Source organism: Oryx dammah, unplaced genomic scaffold (assembly GCF_014754425.2).
Source record: "Oryx dammah isolate SB20612 unplaced genomic scaffold, SCBI_Odam_1.1 HiC_scaffold_8, whole genome shotgun sequence".
NCBI classification, from domain to species: Eukaryota; Metazoa; Chordata; class Mammalia; order Artiodactyla; family Bovidae; genus Oryx; species Oryx dammah.
In genome coordinates this window covers 26125039-26145198 of record NW_024070192.1, presented here as the reverse complement: position 1 = coordinate 26145198, position 20160 = coordinate 26125039, and the positions used below count along the sequence as shown (strand labels likewise).

Here is a 20160-nt window from a genome sequence, read left to right as displayed (position 1 = left end):
AGGAGACGTTCCTGCCCAGGGACTTGCAGGGATCTCCAGTGTGTGGGAGGCGGTGGAAGCATAGAAGTGGGCTTTGCCGACTCTTAACCTGCAGTTTCACGAAGCCCCCATTCAGTGCCTCAGTTTCTCCTTCCCGAGTTCCAATATGCCTGTCTGCAGGAAAGCAGGTTAGCAGGGCTCCTCTCCTCGCACATTGCCACCTTACCCCGAGCAGGTCCTCGAGGGTTTGCAGCTACTCACGCTCGCGCACACGGGCGCAGACCCCGGCCCTCACCCCGCCTCTCCCTCCTGAATCCTCCGGCTCTGTCGGCCCCAGGTCCCTCTCGCCCGCAGCGCTACCCCTAAAGGTGGTGTGTACCCTGGAGCGGGATTCTGGGGTGAAGTGGGGGCGGAGAGGGCATCCAGGATTAAGACGTCGGGAAGCGCTTTCCCACCTCTGCTGGAGGTAGACACTGCGCAGCCAAGCAGATCAGTTAGTTCTTCTCTGAAGACTTCAGGACCGCTTACGCGCCACCGCCGAGAGGCAGAGGAATGGACTGGATGACCTTCCTACACCAGCCATCCCCCCACTCTCACCCCGACTCCCTGGCGTTTTTCGCTCTCCCAAGGCTGTGTCACTCACGCCTCCTGCCGAGCTGGGTGGGTGTCTCAGCTCCCTCCAAGGGCGGGTTTCAGGGAATGCTGTGGGGAGGGCAGAGCGGTTGCTCCCTCCTAGGTTGCCCTTTCGCCGAATCTGGCACCTAGTTGTGCAAATGAGGCCGGGCTTTTTGCATTTCATGCTAATGAGCAGGTCCCTGAAGAAGTGCCTTTCTCTCCTGGCGGGAGTCCCTGCTCTCATTCCGGCTTACGCCAGCGCCAGTGTTGAACTCTCAGTGGTCTTCTGGGAGAGGGGACTATTTATTACAGTATGCCCTCAGAGTCTGACACCTTTTTCCCTCTGGGCAGTCGGCAGTCTGCCTAGTTGGCTTGCCCTTCCCAGACAAGATCAGGGAAAGAGGCCCAACTCTAATCACCCCCTGCCCTTAACAAAGAAAATGAAGCCAAAGAGGCTTGCCCAGTCCAGTGGTCAGGTTTCCTAAGGGTCAGCAGACCGCACACCTTTATCCATCACCATCCTCTAACCCCCACCTCTGGGTTGAACTTTGTTCTAGAACATACTCATAAAGGGGGGCAGATAACATGCACCATCAGGGCAAAGCATCCCTGAGCTTGGGGCCACCTAAGGCATCCAGACTCCTCTGCAGGACACCAGGGGACTCTGACATCCCTATCAGAGACGCTCACTGTGGGTCTGAGTGCAGGAGGTAAGGAGGGAGGCAGGACCCACAAAGAAGGCAAAGGAAGCCATGAAATCATCTTTAACTCCAAGCCTCAGCTCTGACATTACCTCCTCAGGGTGGCCTTCTTTCAGCAAGTATTTAGTTAAGTATTACAGTACCTACTAAGTGCCAAAGTGCTGAGGACACCGTACTGGGTCACGCCAGAGTCTGTAATCTCAGAGGACTTGGCCCAGCCTGGGTTTATGTCTCTATTTATGGCAATGAAATGGTTGTATTCCCCTCTAGGCTCTATCTTCCTTGAAGACAGGGGCTATGTCCATTTTGCTCATCAATGTGGCACATAGTAAGTAGGTGCTTAATAAATCTGTTAGATGAATAAATAACCTCAGGCAGACAAAGGGAATGGGAGGGGTAAGAAATTCCTTTCTCTGGGTCTCAGCAGGTCTGTGTCTAAAGCCTCCTCTGATTTTAGAGGCGAACCCCCATATAGACCCTGCTCCACCAGCCCTTTCAGCCTGCCCCCGTTTACCCCTCCCTCAAGTCTGGACGGCTCCCTCAGGAACTGAGAGAATCCTCCCATCAGTGATGCTCTCTGCTCAGCAATGACACACTGTCCCATTTAGTCACCACACGGCCTTGGGAGTTGGCGGCTGGGTGGGTGCTGGGAGCTGGGTGGTATTTTTTAGATAGGGAAACTGAGGCTCCAGGAAATGATGAAATTACTTAAGCGACTGCCCAAACTACGAGGCCCTGTCTCCAATGGCCCTGGCCCACAGCTCCTCCAGGACAGTCCTACTGGCAGAACAAGGAGCATACTCAAGAGGGACCAGAAAAGGAAAAGAGAGGCTGAAGACTTAAAACCCCACATTTGAGCAAGACTTATGCTCAGCTGTGCCCTCTTTAGAAAATGCAAGCACTTCTAAGAGAACTAACCCTTTAAGGCCCACCTAACTCTCCTCAGAACTCATTTACCAACTCTCATTGTCAGGTGTGGGATTCCCTGATCGCTCAGTTGGGAGAGAATCCGCCTGCAACGCAGGAGACCCTGGTTCGATTCCTGGGTCAGGAAGATCCGCTGGAGAAGGGATAGGCTACCCACTGCAGGATTCTTGGGCTTCCCTTGTGGCTCAGCTGGTAAAGAATCCGCCTGCAATGCAGGAGACCTGGGTTTGACCCCTGGTTTGGGAAGATTCCCTGGAGAAGGGAAAGGCTACCTACTCCAGTATTCTGGCCTGGAGAATTCCACGCATGGGGTCACAAAGAGTCAGACACAACTGAGCGACTTTCACTTTCACTTTCATTGTCGGCATGCCTGCTACCAGGGCATGGAGAAGAGGTAAGACGGAGAAAGAAGACTGGCTGAAGGGGCAGTTGTTGCTAGCGAGTTGCTCAGGTGTGTCCAACTCTTTGGGGACCCCATGGACTGTAGCCAGCCAGGCTTCTCCATCCATGGGATTTCCCAGGCAAGAATACTGGAGTAGGTGGCCATTTCCTTCTCCAGGGGATCTTCCCCACCCAGGGATCGAACCTGAGTCTCCTGCATTGCAAGCGGATCTTCTACTGCCTATCCACCACAGAAGTCTGGATGAGGGGCAGAAAACACCAAATAACTCTCCTTCATAGCTGGACTTCCTGGGGGGAGAGGAAGCCTTAGTAGTCTTTATTGTATGCCAAAGACCCCAGAAAGAATGAGTTGTGTCAGATGCTTTCAGACCAGTTTTCTTACCCTCTCTGGGTCTTGAACATGTATTCGTATGAAGCAGAAGGTACCTACCTTGCCATCTCATTCATGAGGGTCAGTGGGACAACTGAGTTAAGAGGGCTTTGCAAACTGCCTAGACATTTTCAAAGCCACAGCTGGGGCTGAAAAAAAAAAAGGCCACCTGGGCTTTACCATGCTCCACCCTCCCTCCTTGAGCTTCCTTTGTAGCTCAGTTGATAAAGAATCCACCTATAATGCAGGAGACCCAGGTTTGATTCCTGGGTTGGGAAGATCCCCTGGAGAAGGAAATGGCAACCCACTCCAGTATTCTTGCCTGAAGAATCCCATGGACTGTAGCCTGCCAGGCTCCTCTGTCCTTGGAGTCGCAAGAGGTCATGACTTAGCGACTAAACCACACCACCACCCTCCCTCCTCATTGCACCCCAGACCAGGTTCTGCTTATCCAGACTTCCTGGCCAGGGTGAACAGGCTTCAGCCAGAAAGGGCTAGCTGACCTTGTTGGCTGGAGCCCTAATCCTCTCCAGATCGGCCGGTGGCTTGCCACTGGCCCATCTGCCCATACGCAGGTCCCAGTGACCATTTGTGGCTGTGATTAACGGTGTGCAAGGGGTGGCGATGGTCCTGAGCAGAACCTGAAGTGATTTACTTCAGTCTCCCAGCCCCTTCCAGCTCCACTCCTCCCCTCTGCTGACATCCCTACAAGCAGTGGCCCCATTCAGATCTTATCTTTAGCAGCCTTTCCTGGCTCTCTACTGCTTGGCTCTGGGGCTACAAGGGTACCTAGGCTCATCAGACCCCCAAAGGGCTCAGGGTTGAGGTGCAGCCCCATTACTCTGTACTTGCCCTTCCCAAAGAACACTTCTAGTCCCCTCTTCCTGAAGGAAAACTAGATGGGGCTTCCAGGACCTGTGAAGATGTGGGTGCCAAGAATGAATCTTGTGAGCATCTCCCAACACTGAGGGAACAGGAGATCACAGGCAGGCAGAGGTTGTCCCTGCAACAGGAAGTACTCAGGTTTGCAGAAGGACTTCCAACTCAACTTTCCCTGGTCTGACATATATGAAATCAGGGGGATGGACAATACGACTTTGTGGGAAGGCTGGGAGCTGGATAGATACCCCAAAAGAAATGTCCTTGGTCCTGATAAGAGCAGCTCCTATAATGGACCAGAAAATATACAAATTCCATGAAAAATAAAAGCTCATATGAAGCATCCCACTTCCCCAGCTTAAAATTGGAGAAGACAATGGGAAGGACCAGAGAATACACAAATTCCATGAAAAATAAAAGCTCATATGAAGCATCCCAGCTTAAAATTGGAGGAAACAATGGGAAGAGAGGCAGCGACCTTTCTTAACCCTGTCTGAGGGCAAGGACTGGCCTTTCTCCTCTTGTGCAAGTCCACACCCCACCCCCATGCCTGGTGACCATTACCAGTCCCCTGACCTCAGCTTCACTCAGGTTGTAATGACCATGGAGGGGGGCAGAGTCAGTCTGGTGTCCTTTGAAGGTAAAAGAGGAATCCAAGAATACAGGGGGATCATCTTGGGGCTCCCAGAAAAAGGGACCCTGGGCTTCTGGTTCCCATGCTGGAGCCCGAGGCCCCTCTCACAAGCAAGGCTGAGGCCCACAGGTTACTGCAGGATGCTGTTAGGTTTATTCCAGGGTGAGCAGGTGCTCACGGGGGAGCAGCAGGGATGGCCGAGGTCACCTGTTGACATGATGCCCAGGAGTGGCCAAAGGTTCTGCAGGGCCCTGCAGGGCCTGAGTCTCTGGTTGGTTGGGAAGCTCCACCTTCTGCCCCAGCCCAAGGTAGGGGAGGCAGTCACTGATGGAGCAGTTTCCGTAGTTCGCAGGGCTCGGTGATGGGCATTGAGCAGGCCTGATTCTCACACACATAGGCGGTGGCCCGGTCTTCTAGCCGCCGAAGGGTATTCAGGAAGGGCAGCTGGCGGGACAGGAAGCTCGAGGGGTCCCCATCAGCCAGAATCAGCACCTGGGAGAGCGGCAGAGAGACTCACCTGGGGCCACCCAGACACCAGCAGGACCCACTGGTGGGTTTCTTCTCCAAGCCTTCAGAGGAGCCAGAGATACTGGGGAGCTGAGGAAATGAGGGGTCCCGGGCAGGGGAGGCCGAGAGTGGGGCTGGGCTCAGAGACCAAACCTTGTTAGGGATGTAGATGGAGTGGACACACTGCAACAGAGCCTTGGTGTCCTTGGCCTGAGGGTCTCCACAGATCACAATCTAGCCAGAACAGAAAGGTTAACTCCAGTGACTGGTGCCAAGAGGCTGGATCCAGACCTAACAGGCCCTCCCCATCCTCCTGCCACCCATCCTATATGCTAAGAAGAAATGGGGACTCAGCATCCCCCAGATCAGCGGCCAGGAGGCTGCATCAGATTCACTGCTCAGCAGGTGAGAGCACGTACACATACACACACACACCAATGAGAATACACTACGTGGCAGGGTCATATGTGCGTGGGACATGCACACATGGGCAGAGACACCAGCACACATACATAAGACTTGATACACTGGAAGACACACAAACACACAGAGCCACACACAGGGAGACACAGAGTCATCACATACACACAAGGCAGATGCCCACAGAGAGGCAGACACCAGACACACACATACACACATAAAAACACACACACAGAGGCATAGGTACACCGGCAAACACACATATATAAGCAGGCAAACCTAAACACGGGGCATACACATACAACCAGGCAATCATGTACTGGTGAACACTCACCCCAGCACACACTGAAAGGCAGGCACACAGTCACACACCTCCAGAGTTACACAAATCCAGATGCACACACACAGCAATAACACACAGAGGAACATACACCCAGAGGCACATACCTGCACACACTACACTGCTGACCCAACTATAGCGACACACAGAGGCACACAGACACATGTTTCAGCAACCACAGGGATCCATGTTTAACCCTCTGCTCAGAGAACCCTACTCATAGGAACTCACAAAGGCACCTGCTCATGATGGAGACCTGCCTCAGACACATACAGACTCTTCTGCCTGAAAACAGCAGCCTTACAGACATTCCCTCGGAGACACACACTCACACAGGGCTACACACTCAGGGACCTGAGCTCTGGGGACAGCCCCAGGAACTCCACTCCATGCCTCCATTGCAACCCCAGCTTCCCTTCCACCCTGGGTCCCAGGCCAAGGGCCCCACCTGCTTGAGGGTCTGCTGGTGGGCTGAGAGGGTGCGGACCATCTCAGGCAATGCCACGGGCACACGGCGCATGCGCTCAGAGAAGGCGGTCAACAGGCACACACACTTGTCCATCCAGTCCTTGTGGCCTGTGAAACCGTGCAGCCGAAGCAGGTTGTGGGCCGACACGGAGTTGGCACTGGGCTCCGCACCATCCTGGTCTGCAGGGGACAGGAAGGGAGGGTCACTGGGTCCCAGGACCCTGGTCCACGACTGTTGCCAGGATGGCAGGGGCATGGGGTGGAGGAGTCCCTGCCCACCAGTTCCTGGCCCAGGTCTGAGAATGAATGCCAGGCCCAGCAGTAACTGGCCCTTTGCACCCTCACATGCATCCTCAATTCCACCTGCCCAGACTGAGCTGTTGCTCCCCAGGGTCCTGCCTCTCCCAGCTGAAACCTCCACCCAGCCACCAACTGCCCTTCCCTCCGCCTTCCTCACCTCCCACTTCTAATCCACTGTGAATCTGCAGGGTCTGTGACCAGAAATAGATCCAACCTGACCACCTCTCCCATCTTGTGCTTCCGCCTTGTCTGGACCTTCGCCATCCCTTGCCTGGACTGACCACCACTGACGGCTTCCTACCTAGCCCCCTTGTTTCCCCATCCCTTCTCTACTGTCGGTCAGAGTGACACTCAGATCTAAACCAGAGCAGACCACAACCAACTCGAAACTTGTAAGACCCTGCAGGGGTCCAGCCCCCCGGGCATCCTCCCCTCATGCTGGCCTCTGCCCCTCTGTCCTCCAGGACACAAGCTGCCCATTCAGAGCCTCTCAGGGGCTGTTCCTTCCACCTGACATCCCTCTCCTGCTCCTGCAGGACCACATGGCTCTGTCTTGCCCTCCAGTCCTTGGTTAAATGACACCTGTACAGGTTTAATTTGACTTCCCTGCTGAGTTGGGCCCTACCACTGTTCTGTCAGGGCCCTTTCAGTCATTCAGTTAACATTTATTGAGCACCTAATTACATACCAGATGTACAGGAGATCCTGGGGATACAGCAGTGACAACATTCTGACCCCAAGACACTTAAGTCTGGGTGCCGTTAACAGACTAGATGCATCAGGTGACGCTAAATGCCACTGAGAAAGGTCAGGAATGGGGTACGCAGTGGGCAGCCCCTACTTCTCCACGGCACCCACAGTTTTAACTATGCATCTGTGTGTGCGGTTTTGCTTTAAATAGTACTGTCTGTGCATTGGCTCCCTTACTACCTAGGAAGCCTTGTGACAGTAGGGATGAAGTTGGCCTTGTTTAGTCTATCTAGGCATGTCAGTTACTGTCACTAAGCATGCTCAGAGAACAGCTACATTAATCTCCGTGTCAACCATGTAAGGAAATGCCACCATTAGCTACATTTAGCATATTAAGAATCTGAGGCTCTGAAATGTAAAGAGACCAGTTCAAAGTCACTCAGTGCTAAAGATGCAAGCCCAAGAGGGCCTGGGCCCTGCCCTTGCCAGCTCTTCACCACCACACCGCACTTACTTCTCCCCCAGGAAAAACCAAGCCCGGTGGGGTCCAGTACCCCAGGCCAGGTCCACACCCTCACTGACCGTCCTTCAGACGCAGCGGCAGGCCAGCCCCCAGCTCGGCCTCACTGCAGAAGTAGCCGCCGCCCCGGGAGTCCCAGAAGAGCCTGTCCTGTGTGTCCTGCAGCCGCAGAGCCCACTCGAGCCATGCACTCTCCTGTGAGGCCTCGTATAAGTCCAGCAGGCCCCTCACCACGAAGGCGTAGTCCTCCAGGAAGCCCCAGCATGGCGGGTTGCTAGGGGGACAGGCATTGGGGACAGGCCAGGAAGAAAGGCACTTTCACAGAAGAGGCCCTTTTCACATGCTTTTATTTAACCCTAGCTCTTGGGTAGGTCTGTTAGCCCATTTCTCAGATGAGCAAATGGTCTCAAGGAGGGTAAGAGCTCACAGTGGGCAGCATGCAGAACCAGGACTAGCACCTACCCAGAGGGGAGCAGAGGGGCAGAGAGAGGCCTGGGCTGCCTGGGGAGGCAAGCCTTCCCAGGCTGCCCGGTACCCTACCTGTGCTCCACAGTCCCACCAGAGCCTGCATAGCAGGTCCGCAGCAGGCGGCCACTGGCCACGTCAAACATGTGCCGCTTCAGGAACTTGGCACCATTGATGGCATAGTTGATCACTCTCTCCTGGCCCAGAACAGCCCCAGTCACAGCAAAGCCAGACACCATAAGTCCTGGAGGAAGGAGGCACAGGTGGTTGTGACCCTGGCCGGGGCCCCCCCGGTATGTCTATCCCAACCCCCCAAGCTCTGACATCTCCCTGGAGCAACAGGGCAAGTGCATAAGAGTTTAAGCTCCAGAGCCAGGCAGCGCTGGGCTCCTGTCTCGGTGTGACCTTGGGTGGATTCCCGTAGGCTCCAACTGGCTCATTTGTAAATTAAAGGCAGTAAACCTGACAAAGAAAAAGTTAATATTCACCCGGTGCCTGGCATACATAAGGGCCCTTGTGAAGGGGAATTCAGTGTATGGATCAGGCCTCAGACACACCACCTCACCGTTCCAGGCAGCCAGCATCTTGCTGTCCAAGTGCGGCTTCGGCCGATGTTTCCGGGCCTGGAAGAGCTTCTCGAGACCTGAACTGAGTAAGGTTCGTACGGCCTCCACGTCCAGGCCAAAGCGGGCGGCAGTCAGCTCCAGCGAATACCGGACGGTCAGCACGTTCTGGCCCTGCAGCTCCCCCTTGGGGTCCTGAGAAAGACAGCTCCTGTCCAAGGGAGTCCACCGGCCTGTGTGGTTTCAAGACCTCTCCTGTGACCTCAGCAGCCCTCACCTGACTGGGGCTGATGTTGCCAGCCTCCGTGAGCCCATAGTGCTTCATGAGGAGCTGGCCTGAGGTCAGAGGCTCGGTGGCACCCAGCACAGGCTCAGGGAGGAGACGCTGGACCTCTTTGACAGTCCACACGTAGAAGGCGCCCTCTTTGGGCCGCATACCCCGCTCCGGTGGGGAGTCTGCGTCCTCTGCACTACAGAAGCCTCCAGACTGTGGGGAGGGGAGAGTTGGCTGGCCCCTCCCTTCAAGGCAGTGGAGACCCCGAGCCCCTCCCACAGCCAGACCCGCCTGCCTCAGTGGACACACACCCGGTGACTCAGGTTCCGAGCAACGTACTGCAGGATACCTTTGGCAACTTCGGAGTAGAACTCGTCACCAGAGATCTGAGTAGGGAGGAAGGAGGCTATAAGCAGAGGTCTTTAGGTACTAGGTGGGCAGTAAGTGTTCTCCCATGGGGGCAAGGAGGGAGGCTGGATGGTGAACATGAGACTGAATCAGGGGTTAAGGGGGAGCCATAGGTCACCAGGAAGCCCCTGGAAGGGGCAGCCAAGGGCAGGTGGACAGGCTGGGTCTCCGTTCAGGGCTGGGGTCAGGGGTCACCTGGAAGGCTTGTGAATAGGCCACCGTGAGCTGTGCCTGGTCATACAGCATCTTCTCAAAGTGGGGAACGTGCCACTGGCGGTCCGTGGAGTAGCGGTGGAAGCCCTGTGCCAGGAGGAACACGGGGCTGGAGGCTGACCCCAGCCACTGCCCCCACCCCGCTGCCGCCTGCCCCCCCTCACCTGCCCCACGTGGTCTCGGATACCCCCGTTGGCCATCATCTTCAGGGTATGCAAGGCCATCTGCTGGGCCCGAGAGCCATCCTGGGTTAGCCGGTGGCTGAGCCAGTAGGAGAACAGGAAACTCAGGATCACTGCGGACACCAAGAATACTCAGGTTAGAGAATAGGAAGGGCAGGGGGCCGAGATCTGGGTGATCAGGACTTTGGCCAGGCTAAGGTTAGGGGTTTACTCAATAGGCAGTCTCTCTGGATAGGCTAGGTCAACCCAGAGGACAGGTGATAATCACCAAGGTCAGCATCAGAGAGAGTCCCTGCTAAGACCAAAAGTCAGAGCTTCACTAGATAGCTACTGACAGGCAGGATGGGGTTAGGCGGTCACTGGCCAGACAGGAGAGTGGGAAGTTAATAACCGAGACAGGAGTCAGAAGAGGTCACTGACAAGGGTCGGCTTCGGAAGGCCAGGCCAGGGCTGGAGTGGGCATGGGGCAGGGGGCATCGACCTGGTGTGGGGAACTTGGGGGCTTCGGCGAAGCCACCATACTCCTCATCATAGCCCTCATCCAGCTGCTGGAAGCAGCGGCTGTTCATGGTAGCAGCGGAAGGTGGCAGCTGGCGGTCACCCATGCTGATCGCCGACCGAGCCAGCAGAGCCGTGGTGACCCGCTGACTGTTCTCTAGCAGGGTGCTCTTGTTCTGTTTCCACTGCGGGAGGCAGGGGCAGACCTGGAGGTCAGCATGGGGTGAAGGCCCCTTGCTTCCCTCACCCTTGACCCCCGGCCCCCTCTGTCCCCCAGTGCATACCCACCTGGTCCCGAATCCTCATCAACACCGTGCGGAAGCCAACTCGGGTCAAGCCATCCTCAGGGGGAAAATAGGTGCCCCCAACAAAGGGCTGTAGGTTGGGAGTCAGCCACACACTCATGGGCCAGCCCCCACCACTGCTGGTGGCCTGGCAGAGAGAGGGCAAGGGTGAGGGGAGCAGCCCCATGTACACGGGCAACTGCCCATCCAAGGGAAGACCACTCACCTGCACAAAGGTCATATACACCTTGTCCACGTCAGGCCGCTCCTCCCGGTCCACCTTCACGCTGACAAAGTGCTCACTGAGCAGGCGGCCAATCTCCTCATTCTGGAAGGACTCCTCTTCCATCACGTGGCACCAGTGGCAGGTCGAGTACCCCACTGGAACAGGGCCACGGGGGCCAGGGAGGACCAGAGACTGGTCAGAGAGGGGCAGCCAAAGGACTCCGGCTGGGCCTAGCACGCCCGAGCATCTAGTCTCCTGGAAGGCCCCAGGCCCAAAGGAGCCATCCCCCATCTACCACCACTCCCCTGCGCCCATCCCAGGAATGGAGGATGCAGTACCTGAAAGAAAAATTGGCTTGTTTTCTTTCTTGGCTTTGTCGAAGGCTTCCTGTCCCCAGGGGTACCTAAGGCCAGTAGAGCGGGGCATCACTCACTAGCTCGGGAAGGGGGCAGTAGGAAGATTGAGGATCTAGCTGCCCAGGAGGGCATCAGGAGAGGACTCACCAGTCCACAGGGTTGTAGGCATGTTGCAGGAGGTACGGTGACTTCTCATTGATCAGGCGGTTGGGGACCTTCTGGGTCGTGGACTGAGAGCAGTTAGTCCGGCTCCCCTTCCCTCCAGCAGGCATGGGCACTGAACTACTGACCGTCACACTTCGGGCCTTGTCCCGGGAGGAGCTACCCCTGGTGTGGGCAGGTGCGTCAGGCAAGTCAGACCAGGAGTCTCCGCTGCTTCCACCTACACCCAGCCCAGAGGCCCACCTGACCATCCCCCCCACCCCTCACGCCCCGTGGATCTCTCCCGGAACCCCCTGCTCCCAGCCCAACCCACCTTTCTGAACCACGGGGGAGACCGTGGCCTTTGTGCTCCCCCTTGTGTTTTTGGGGGGGTGAAGAAAGGTGGCTCATTGGGGGCTCCCTGCCAGGTTAGTCTCCCCCAACCTCTCCGACCTGGTGGTGGGAACGATGATGACTGTGAAGTCAGGGCGAGTCACAATGGGTGGAATGGTCCTTCAGACTCCATTCTCTCCCCTCACCGGGCCCCACCCAGGGTGACTGTGCTGGAGGTATCTCTGGCATGCCTGCCTGGGTGTATGATCTGGGCAGGAAGGCTGCTGGCTGCTGTGTGTAGGACTGGGCCAGATGAGGGGCAAGGAGAAGAAATTCATTTGGCACCAGGGACTCCCTCACTCAACATCCATCCAGTGGGCACTTCTGGGGGCCCAGGTCCTGTGCCAGACCCCCATTACCCTCCAAGAATCAGTAGCTGGCTCTGATCACAGGGAGCTCAGCCTGGGAGGGCAGCATGGGTGGGGCAGGCCTAAGTAATGACAAGCCCTTGCAGCATCGAGGGCTGTGACAAGCCAGCCCAGGGTGCTGTTGGACAAGGACCCTTGGCCCAGCACTGGGGTTCAAGGAAGGCTTCCTGGAGATGGTGTCAGAACAGTTCCTGGGGCAAGGGAGCCCTGCAGCTGGAGGGGAGGGAGGGAGAGGATTACTGTCTGAGCCCAGTCGGAGGAGCTGGCCCTAGTCTTGGGGGAAGGCAGGCATGGGGTGGGGAGGTGACCGGGCAGGCACAGGGGACCAGCGCCAGGACAACTGACCGCAGGGCTCCGCAGGCACCGGGTGCTGAAGCGTGCTCCTCGCCCGCCCGTACCTGTAGCTCAAGGCGAGGACTGGCCCGGCCCTGGGCAGCAGGAAGCCGCGGCACCGGCACCGTAAGGCCCGCGCGCCCAGCATGGCTGCTGGTGGCGGTCGGCCCGGACGCTGCGGACAGGAAGGGAGGGCGGGAGGGAAGCTGCGACGGGCAGGCCCAGGCCGCGGGAGTGTCTTCGCCGATAAGGCCGGCAGCAGGCTGGTCTCTGAGCGCCGCTCGGTGGCCGATCACGGGACTGCAGACCGTATACTCGAGGCTTAGGCGGACGCTGCTGCTAAGTCGCTTCAGTCGTGTCCGACTCTGTGCGACCCCATAGACGCCAGCCCATAGGAGGACACAGGTCTGTGCAAAAAACTGGGTGGACTCAATAGGACATAAATCAGGGCCTGCGGGGAGGTAACCCTCTTACGGAGAATATGGAGGCTGTGAGGATGCCAGGGCCATGGAAAGCCAGAGCCTCCGGTCATTTTGTCCAACTTTGTCCGTTTTACAAAGGAGAAATGAGGTGAGAGGCAAAGGCGTGGCTTTTCCAGGCCATCCAAACTGGGAGCTTCGCCTTTGCTCTGCCCCTTCACCTGAAGGTCCTGCTCAAACCCCACCTCCTCAGGAAGCCGTCCCTGAATAATAATACTGAACCAACTTTCAGGTGTTATCAGGTATTTTATGAGTCTCATTTACTACCCTTAGTCAAAATTTATTGAGTGCCCATGAGACACTCTGCTAGGTACAACCGTGGGCAGAGAGAGACCAAGCCATCCCATCCTTGTGTTACTCACAGTCTGATGAGCAAGGCAAAAACTAATCCAACAGCCATACAGATTAATGTACAACCACCCACTGTGAGACGTGCCATGACTAGGTATCACAAGGAAACTGGTCTGGTGGGGAAGGCCTCCCTAAGGAAATCACATTTGTGTAGCAGCCTTCGAAGAACAAGAGGATGCAATCTGGAAAGGGCTTGGGGGAAGTGCTGGGGAAGCAGGGGGAACAGATGTGCAAAGGCCCTGTGGCACAGCAGTGAGTCAGGGCTGAGGTGCTGCAGAAGCCAGCACAGCTGTAGGACAAAGAGGCGCAGATGAGGTGGTGACGTAGAGAGGGAGGAGGGCAGGGGCCAGGTTTTGAACTGTGAGCAGGAGCAGGAGTTTGGTTACTGATGAGAGCAGAAGAAAGCTGTGGAAGGGCTTTAGTTGAGGGAGTGACCTTGCATTTTGGAAAGGTCCCTCCAGCTTTCTGGTGGTGAATGGACTGTAAAGAGGCACGAGTGGAAGCAGAAGGGTTCAAAGGCCATAGCAGGACCCAGAGGAGAGCTCTGGGAGGTCTGCACTATGCAAAGGTGGAGATGGAGAGAAGGTGGTAGACTTGAGGTCAGCAGAAAAGGAAACATCATCAGGATTGTCTATGGGGGAGCTGTCAAGAGTGAAGTGCAGAATGGGGCTGGTACTGAGAAGGAAGGGGGGCACAGGGAGAGGGTCATGTTGGGGGCTCAAGAGGTCCTGTTTGGATGTGTTGGTTTGAGATGACCTTGAGATGTATGTGTGAAGATGACAGGCTCAGGAATGCAGAGGAGGAGTTGGTGGGAGAGAGGAAGCAGAGTGGGTGTTCAGTGCAGAGACGGTGTGGGCACAGAAGAGATCACCCAGGGTGACCGCAGGGAGAGGCTCGGGCTCATACTTGGCCTTGACGAACTCAAGACACAGAGGGTCATGGGAAAACCAGGAGAGGGTGTTGTCTCAAAGGGACAGAGTGGCAGGGAGGGAGAGTCAGACTTCAGAGAAGCCGACTGGGGTGGGACCGAAAAAGGCCCAGTAGCTTCAGCAACGTGGAGGCCACTGGTGGACATAGCAGATGTGTTCCAGGAGGTGAGGCCGACAGTGGAAGCTGATTGGAGCTGGCTCAGGAGGGAGGGGAAAGAGGACACAGAGATGATGGGCAGTTGATGTGAGGGGAGAGATGGAAAGACACTCTCAAGAGGGATGGGATTAATTATGACAAATATCACGGGAAGGATTCAGTTGAGAGAAAGCATTTGATGACCAGGAGGAGAGAGATCTCTGAGAAACTGGGATAGTGGGGTGATAGAGGTGTCCGCAGGTGGGAGACCCTGGTGTGCATACTTCCTGGAAGAAATGAGGTCAAGATCAGAGAACAGGAAGTCTGCCTTTAATGTGGAGGAATCTGGGATGATGACAAACCCCAAAATATGACCAGATATGAGAGCAGCTGAGAGGTCAAGGGGTGGTGAGGTGAGGTCATCGTCTTGGATAGTGGAGTCATACAAGATTGAGCAAGATTTGGGTGAGAAGACCATGAGCCAAGGCTGGAGCATGGCAAGAATGAATGAGGTGGAGCACAGCCCCATGTGGGAGGAGGCAGGACACCCAGTGGTTCTAACCTCCAAGGCGGGAGGGGTCTGCCAAGTAGAAAATGGTCCAGAGCAAGATAAGGAGCCAGATTACCAACTTCCTCTTGGTGGGAGGCAAAATAGCACCCCTTGGGAATCCTCACATAAGTGGTGTCCACAGGGAGAGCCAGTTAACAAGAGGAGACCCAGGTTGAGGAAGGGTGAAAGGTGGGTCAGTGACCAAGAAGGATGGAGATCTCCCAGATTTGTGCAGAAGACAGATGGGTCTGGGTACTGCTTGGCAAAACCAGGAATGAGGGATGTAGCAGATTCATTCTTCAAGGTGAGTCTCTGAAGTGGGTGGACCCTGGGCTGAATTGGACACGGACCTGGGAGGAACCACACAACCACTTCATGAGTAAGGAACTCTTGTCCTCATCTGACAAATAAGGAAATGGAGGCACAGTCATTAGAGAGGTTAAGTTATTTACTCAAGGTCAAAGAGCATAACCACTTATTACAAGTGATTTAGTGGAAACCTTAGAGCAGTTCTGAATGCTGTCAGTCCTACTCCTGAGTAGATGCTCCTGTCCACCCTGTCTGTAACAGCTACAGTAGGACTGCCTCCCTCCAGAAAGCAAAGCAGCTCCTTTCCCCACCCCTACCTTAGGAAGAAGACCAGCACTGTACCCTCCCCTCAACTTTGCTGTTTCTGGCCTACGGAAGGACATTTTACCTTAGGCCCCCAAAAGGCCTGCGGCCTGCAGAGCCAGCCCCTGAGCACTGAAGACCACACCAGTGCCCGTGGTTGGGGGGAGCATTGAGTAGAAAAGGAATGAGGGTGACTATGGTGGCCCTCAGGATGAGGTAATAGGTTCTGCTCCTCCCCCGGTTTTCGATCTACACCAGCCCCCTAGGAGGGGTCATGTCTGAAACTGAGTTTTTTTGCCAGTCCTGGTGAAGAGAGGAGAGAAGAACCAGATTTAAGGTGTCAGTAAAACAAAGGATTGTGGGGGCTCCTGGACCGGGCTTGCCCCTGTGGGTTCTGAGCTCCTGGAGACTGTGCACTTAGCAATTCTTGAGTCCCTCCCGAGATGAGCCCTGTGCTTTGTCCACAGCAGCCAGTCAATATTTGTGAATATTGGGACCCAGCATGGGAGCTCAGAGCAGAGGAGCCAGGTCCCCTGACTTGGAATCCCAGCCCTACTCTGACCGCTTTGTGACTTTACGCATGCTGCTTAACCTCTCTGAACCTCACCTATAAAGAAGGAGCAGGGCCAAGGGCTTTACCCTTGGTCTAATGCTCTGCTGCTCCCAATTTGATATTCTTAACCCGATTTTGAACAAGGGGCCCCACATTTTTACTTTGCACTAATTATGTAGCTGGTCCTGAATGGGAGTAATATTATCTACCTCAGAATACTGATGCAAGGATTAAACGAAATAATCGGTCTAAAGTGCTTAGCACATAATGATTGTGCAAGGGAACAACTGCCTATTGTCCTTTGCTTCTAGATTATTTCCCGTGCCGCTGTGTGATAAATGGATGAAATGATCGAATGACTGAGAGAGTCTCAGGAGCATGGACAAGCGAAGGTGCTAGGCTGAGGGGGCTGTATGGGAAGTGGGAGCATTTTTGTGCCCCACATTGTGGAGCAGTCGTTTCCAGGGTAGCCAGTGATTCAAGCTGTAGTCCACACCTGACCGCCACGCCCGGCAAAAAGTCCACTTGGTGAGAGCTGAGGACAGGGATTCCAGTCTTTATTACGGGGCGTGGCCTCCGCCCCAGAGAAGTCTGCAGCTCCTGGAGCTGCAAAGCGTCCGCGGAAGCTGGGGGCAAAGTCCAGACCGGTCTCTGGGCGGAGTCTCAGCCTTTCTTCCTTCCCGGGGCGGGTCCTGGCATGGAAGCTCCGCCCCGCCCCGCGCCAGGGGGCGGGGCCCAATGTTATTAGCGCAGGGCGGGGGCGGGGCATCGCGATCTCGCGCCGGCGGCCGGGGGCGGGGCTGTTGCTCAAAGGAAAGGGTTGGTATCCGTCAGAGGGGTCTGGTTGAGCGGTCCGGCGGAGCCCGAGGTGGGCAGCAGAGGCTGCGGCAGGCTCCCGGAGGGCGGCGGCGTGAAGGCGCGGGCTTGGGGGAAGACGCTGACCGAGGCAGGGAGGGTCGCGCCGGCCGGCACGCTGCTGAGCGGGAGGGGCAGGGAGGCACTGTAGGTCATGGAGCCAAAGGGCGCCCCGATCGGCCCACCGGCCGTCAGGCTCAACGCTGGCGATCCTGTGCGCATCTGGTTCAGAGTCCGGCTGCTTTGCTCGCCCCCGCCGAACGGGTTGGTGGGGGATGGAGTGCTGAGACCTGCGGAACGAGGGTGGGTTGGGGGACTTGGAGCGGGCCAAGGGGACATAGTCCTAAATGGGGAGGGGGCTAAAGGGGGCAAGGTAGCAAGATCTCGGGTCTTAGAAATAGGAAAAAAAAAAAAAAAGAGCTAAGATTTTAAGGCCGGGGTTGGGCTCTGAAGGGAGAAACAGAGTAGGGGACCCTAGTGTGGAGACCCAGCAGGGACAAGGGAGTGTCCTACCTGTTAGAAAGGGGTTCCGGGTCTTTACAGCCTGGGGCACCTTGACTAATGAGTCAAGGTTGACCAGGGAGGAGGCTGAGGGGCCCAGGAAGGACTCAGGAGTCCGGCGTGCTGGGGTGTCCCTGCTGGATGGGGCTAGTGCTTCCCCGAGTACATCCAGGTCAAAGGCATCTGGCTCCTTTGTGCCATTTTGCTTTACACTGGGGGTGTGGTCTCCAAACAGGTCCAGCTCTGGAATAGAAATGACAGGGCTTGTTGGTAGGGAGAGTGGTCACTCTGTGAGAGGAAGAAGGCTGAGGCCAGTGCTGGGGGCCCATCTTTCCCCACAGTTGCAGTCATTCCCTGCCTCCTGCTTACCCACAGGACTGCTCGGCTTCCCAGAGGGCAGAGCCTGGGTGCATTCTAGCCCTTCTTTGGACTCTGTGGATACTGGAGGCTTGGCCAATGGGTCAAAGGTGGAAGAACCATCTAACGCTGGCCAAGGAGAAAAAGGAAGATGAGATGGGCTGGCAGAAAGGGCAAGCACTGGGCTGGCCCCTTTCCAGGCAAGTTGCCCTCTTAGCCCAGGATCTCTTGCCCTTTGGCACTGGAGGGAGGGGGGCCCAGAAGTCCTCCAGCCCCTCACCCATACCCTTTGACCCTCCACTTACCAGGTGTGTTGAAGGTCTCTACCAGGTTCCCCCAGGTGTTGGCTCCATTGTTGGGGAGTTTGTGGTGGGGGGAGTTCTGTGCCCAGAAGTCTGTGGTTGGTGGTCCAGCAGGCAGCACTGGGGTCCGGCCCCAGGGCTCAGAGGAGGAGAGCACAGGAGGCAAGTCCCAGGGCTGGCTCTGGGACATGATACTTCCTGAGGGAACTGGAGACCAGGGGTCTGCCGAAGGCCCCCATGATGAGCCACTGGGCTCTGTGTTAGGCCTGAGACCTGAAATGGGGATAGCACAGATGTGACCCCAAGCCACTCAGACCCCCAGGCCAGAGCCTTCCCAGTTACCTAGACCAATTTGGGAGGACAAGGGCCCATTTCACACATGGGATGCAGACTCAGGACCACCCAGTGAGCTGAAGCCCATATTCAGCAACTTCATCCTAGGATTCTGGACCTCCAGGCATGGGCAGCTCAGGCCGCATTCCTAGTCAGGGACAGGCTGGGCCAGGAAACTCAGGGTGACCAGAAGCAACAAGAGAACATTTCTGAGTTTCCCAAAAGCTGAGTTCCTTAGAGGTGTCCCCTCCCTCACTCCAACTGCAAGGCACAGAGGAAGCCGAGGCTCAGAGAGGTGAATGACGCGCCTAGTGGCCCTCAGCTGTGGGGAAGGAATGCCAGCAGGTGTCTGGGGGGGGAAGGGGCTCTTGGGGGCCAGGCTGGGAGCCCTTTGCAGCCCTGCATGCCCACCTGGGATGTCCCATGGGTCAGCAGAGCAGTGTGTGGAGGGCAGGGTTGAAGCTGATGCGAAGATGTCCACCAAGTCGAGGCTGGAGGACTGTTGGGGGGAGAGGCAGCCATGCTCAAGAGAAGGCGGGGCCCAGAGGAAGGCCCTGACCTGTCATCCTCGCTCCAGCTCATTCTTACATCTATTAGTGATCCCTTCCCTCTGCAGAGCGCTTTCCCGTTTATAAAATGTTTCCTCATCCGTTTAGTGTCTGATTTTCCTAACAACCTGCTCTGTGATTAGGGAAGGTTGTTGGGGTTCCCATTTTACAGATGTGCTAGCTTGGGCTAAGAGGGCAATTGCCTAAAGTCATGCAGCCGGGGAGAGGGAGAGCTGGGATGGAAGGCAAGCCTGCCTGACCCCTTCCTTGGCTGTCCTGCCCCTCAGCCCATCAGTGGTAAGACACATTTTATGATAAGCCTACTTCCCTAAGTCCATGTCCAAAAGAAATTTGCCACCGTGAACATTGGCTGAAAGAGTACAGAGACATCCCAAGGGTAGCATGAGCAGTTTTGGAGGGTAGCCTTGCTACCAGCAGCTACACACTCTTCCACCTTGGACAGTATGTGTATGAGCCCAAGATGTTTTCAGTACCATATACCTGAGGCTACTCTCAGTCTTGATCCACAGTATCACATGCTCCTAGAATGTCAGAGTTGGAACTGTCCAACCAGCACACTTGAATGGAGGAGGAAATTGAAGCAAGAAAATGACATGCCCTGAGTTGTAAATGGAAGCAAATACAGAATCCAAACCTGGCATCTCACATCAGGATGTTTTGCGTCCCACTTTGCCACCAGCTGAGTCACCAGCCCATGCAGGATGGGCCCTCTACCCTTATTTTCACTGAATAAACATTAAGTGGTGCTTACTATATACCAAGCACTGCTCTATACTCTTTATCAATATTTAACCCAATTCATCTTCCAGGCTCTGCCAACCTGTGGCCCCGAGACTCCTCTACCTGGCTGGTTTTCAGCTTCTCCTCCTCCTCTTTCTCTTCTCTTTCAGGCTCTCTGTCCCAATGACGATGGGCTCCAGCTCCAGCACCATTGGCCACAGGTGAGTCATCTCCCTGCCAGGACCTCACCTCCTGCAGAAGGCACCAGAGTGAGGAAAACTTGAGCTGCCCGTGCTAGACTTGAGGGGACCTGAGTTAGAGTCAAGAAGAGTGCAGGCTGGGAGGTGCCCTGAGGTCAGGGGCAGCAGGACCACCTCAGGGAGGTGGAAGAGCCTGGTCAGTACCCGCGTAGCACCTCCGCCAGCACCTCACCAGCACCTCCGCCAGCACCTCACCA

General features: G+C 55.9%; 2 protein-coding genes and 1 long non-coding RNA gene across 6 annotated transcripts in view; 1 reads left to right on the top strand and 2 right to left on the bottom strand.

The window, feature by feature from the left end:
• Positions 1-4147: 4147 nt before the first annotated feature.
• SPATA20 (spermatogenesis associated 20) lies at positions 4148-12656 on the bottom strand. Of its 2 annotated transcripts, none has more exons than XM_040245694.1 (16): positions 12522-12656; positions 11369-11548; positions 11204-11268; positions 10866-11020; positions 10644-10787; positions 10339-10540; positions 9840-9970; positions 9658-9762; positions 9366-9440; positions 9058-9267; positions 8783-8975; positions 8293-8461; positions 7815-8026; positions 6223-6422; positions 5168-5248; positions 4148-4999 (listed from the first exon to the last, which is right to left on the bottom strand). In XM_040245694.1, exons 1-16 carry the CDS (start codon positions 12602-12604, stop codon positions 4829-4831), a joined length of 2376 nt encoding a protein of 791 aa, XP_040101628.1. In that variant the 5' UTR covers positions 12605-12656; the 3' UTR covers positions 4148-4828. The 2 variants fall into 2 exon arrangements, with proteins under 2 accessions (XP_040101628.1, XP_040101629.1); XM_040245695.1 differs by having other exon boundaries at positions 12469-12635.
• Positions 12657-15331: 2675 nt separating this feature from the next.
• Positions 15332-20160, bottom strand: part of EPN3 (epsin 3) — a 10862-nt gene continuing 6033 nt past the window's right edge. For all 3 annotated transcript variants that reach the window (XM_040245698.1, XM_040245696.1, XM_040245697.1), the window contains 6 exons: positions 19827-19955; positions 18826-18913; positions 18085-18354; positions 17792-17908; positions 17435-17665; positions 15332-17211 (listed from right to left, as the gene is read on the bottom strand). In XM_040245698.1, coding sequence (XP_040101632.1) covers positions 16874-17211; positions 17435-17665; positions 17792-17908; positions 18085-18354; positions 18826-18913; positions 19827-19955 — 1173 coding nt within the window. In that variant the 3' untranslated portion in view covers positions 15332-16873. The remainder of the gene's footprint in view (positions 17212-17434; positions 17666-17791; positions 17909-18084; positions 18355-18825; positions 18914-19826; positions 19956-20160) is intronic.
• LOC120867350 overlaps positions 19835-20160 on the top strand; it is a 2091-nt gene continuing 1765 nt past the window's right edge. The window contains exon 1 of the long non-coding RNA XR_005721861.1: positions 19835-19924. This is a non-coding gene — a long non-coding RNA (uncharacterized LOC120867350). The remainder of the gene's footprint in view (positions 19925-20160) is intronic.

Coding starts and splice junctions, on each gene's coding strand:
- SPATA20 (XM_040245694.1), bottom strand. CDS start 12,604: ATGCTGGGCGCGCGGGCCTTACGGTGCCGGTGCCGCGGCTTCCTGCTG. Junction 11,549..12,521: donor GTCCTCGCCTTGAGCTACAG/GTACGGGCGGGC, acceptor TGCCCACACCAG/GGGTAGCTCCTCCCGGGACA. Junction 10,541..10,643: donor TGATGAGGATTCGGGACCAG/GTGGGTATGCAC, acceptor TGCCTCCCGCAG/TGGAAACAGAACAAGAGCAC.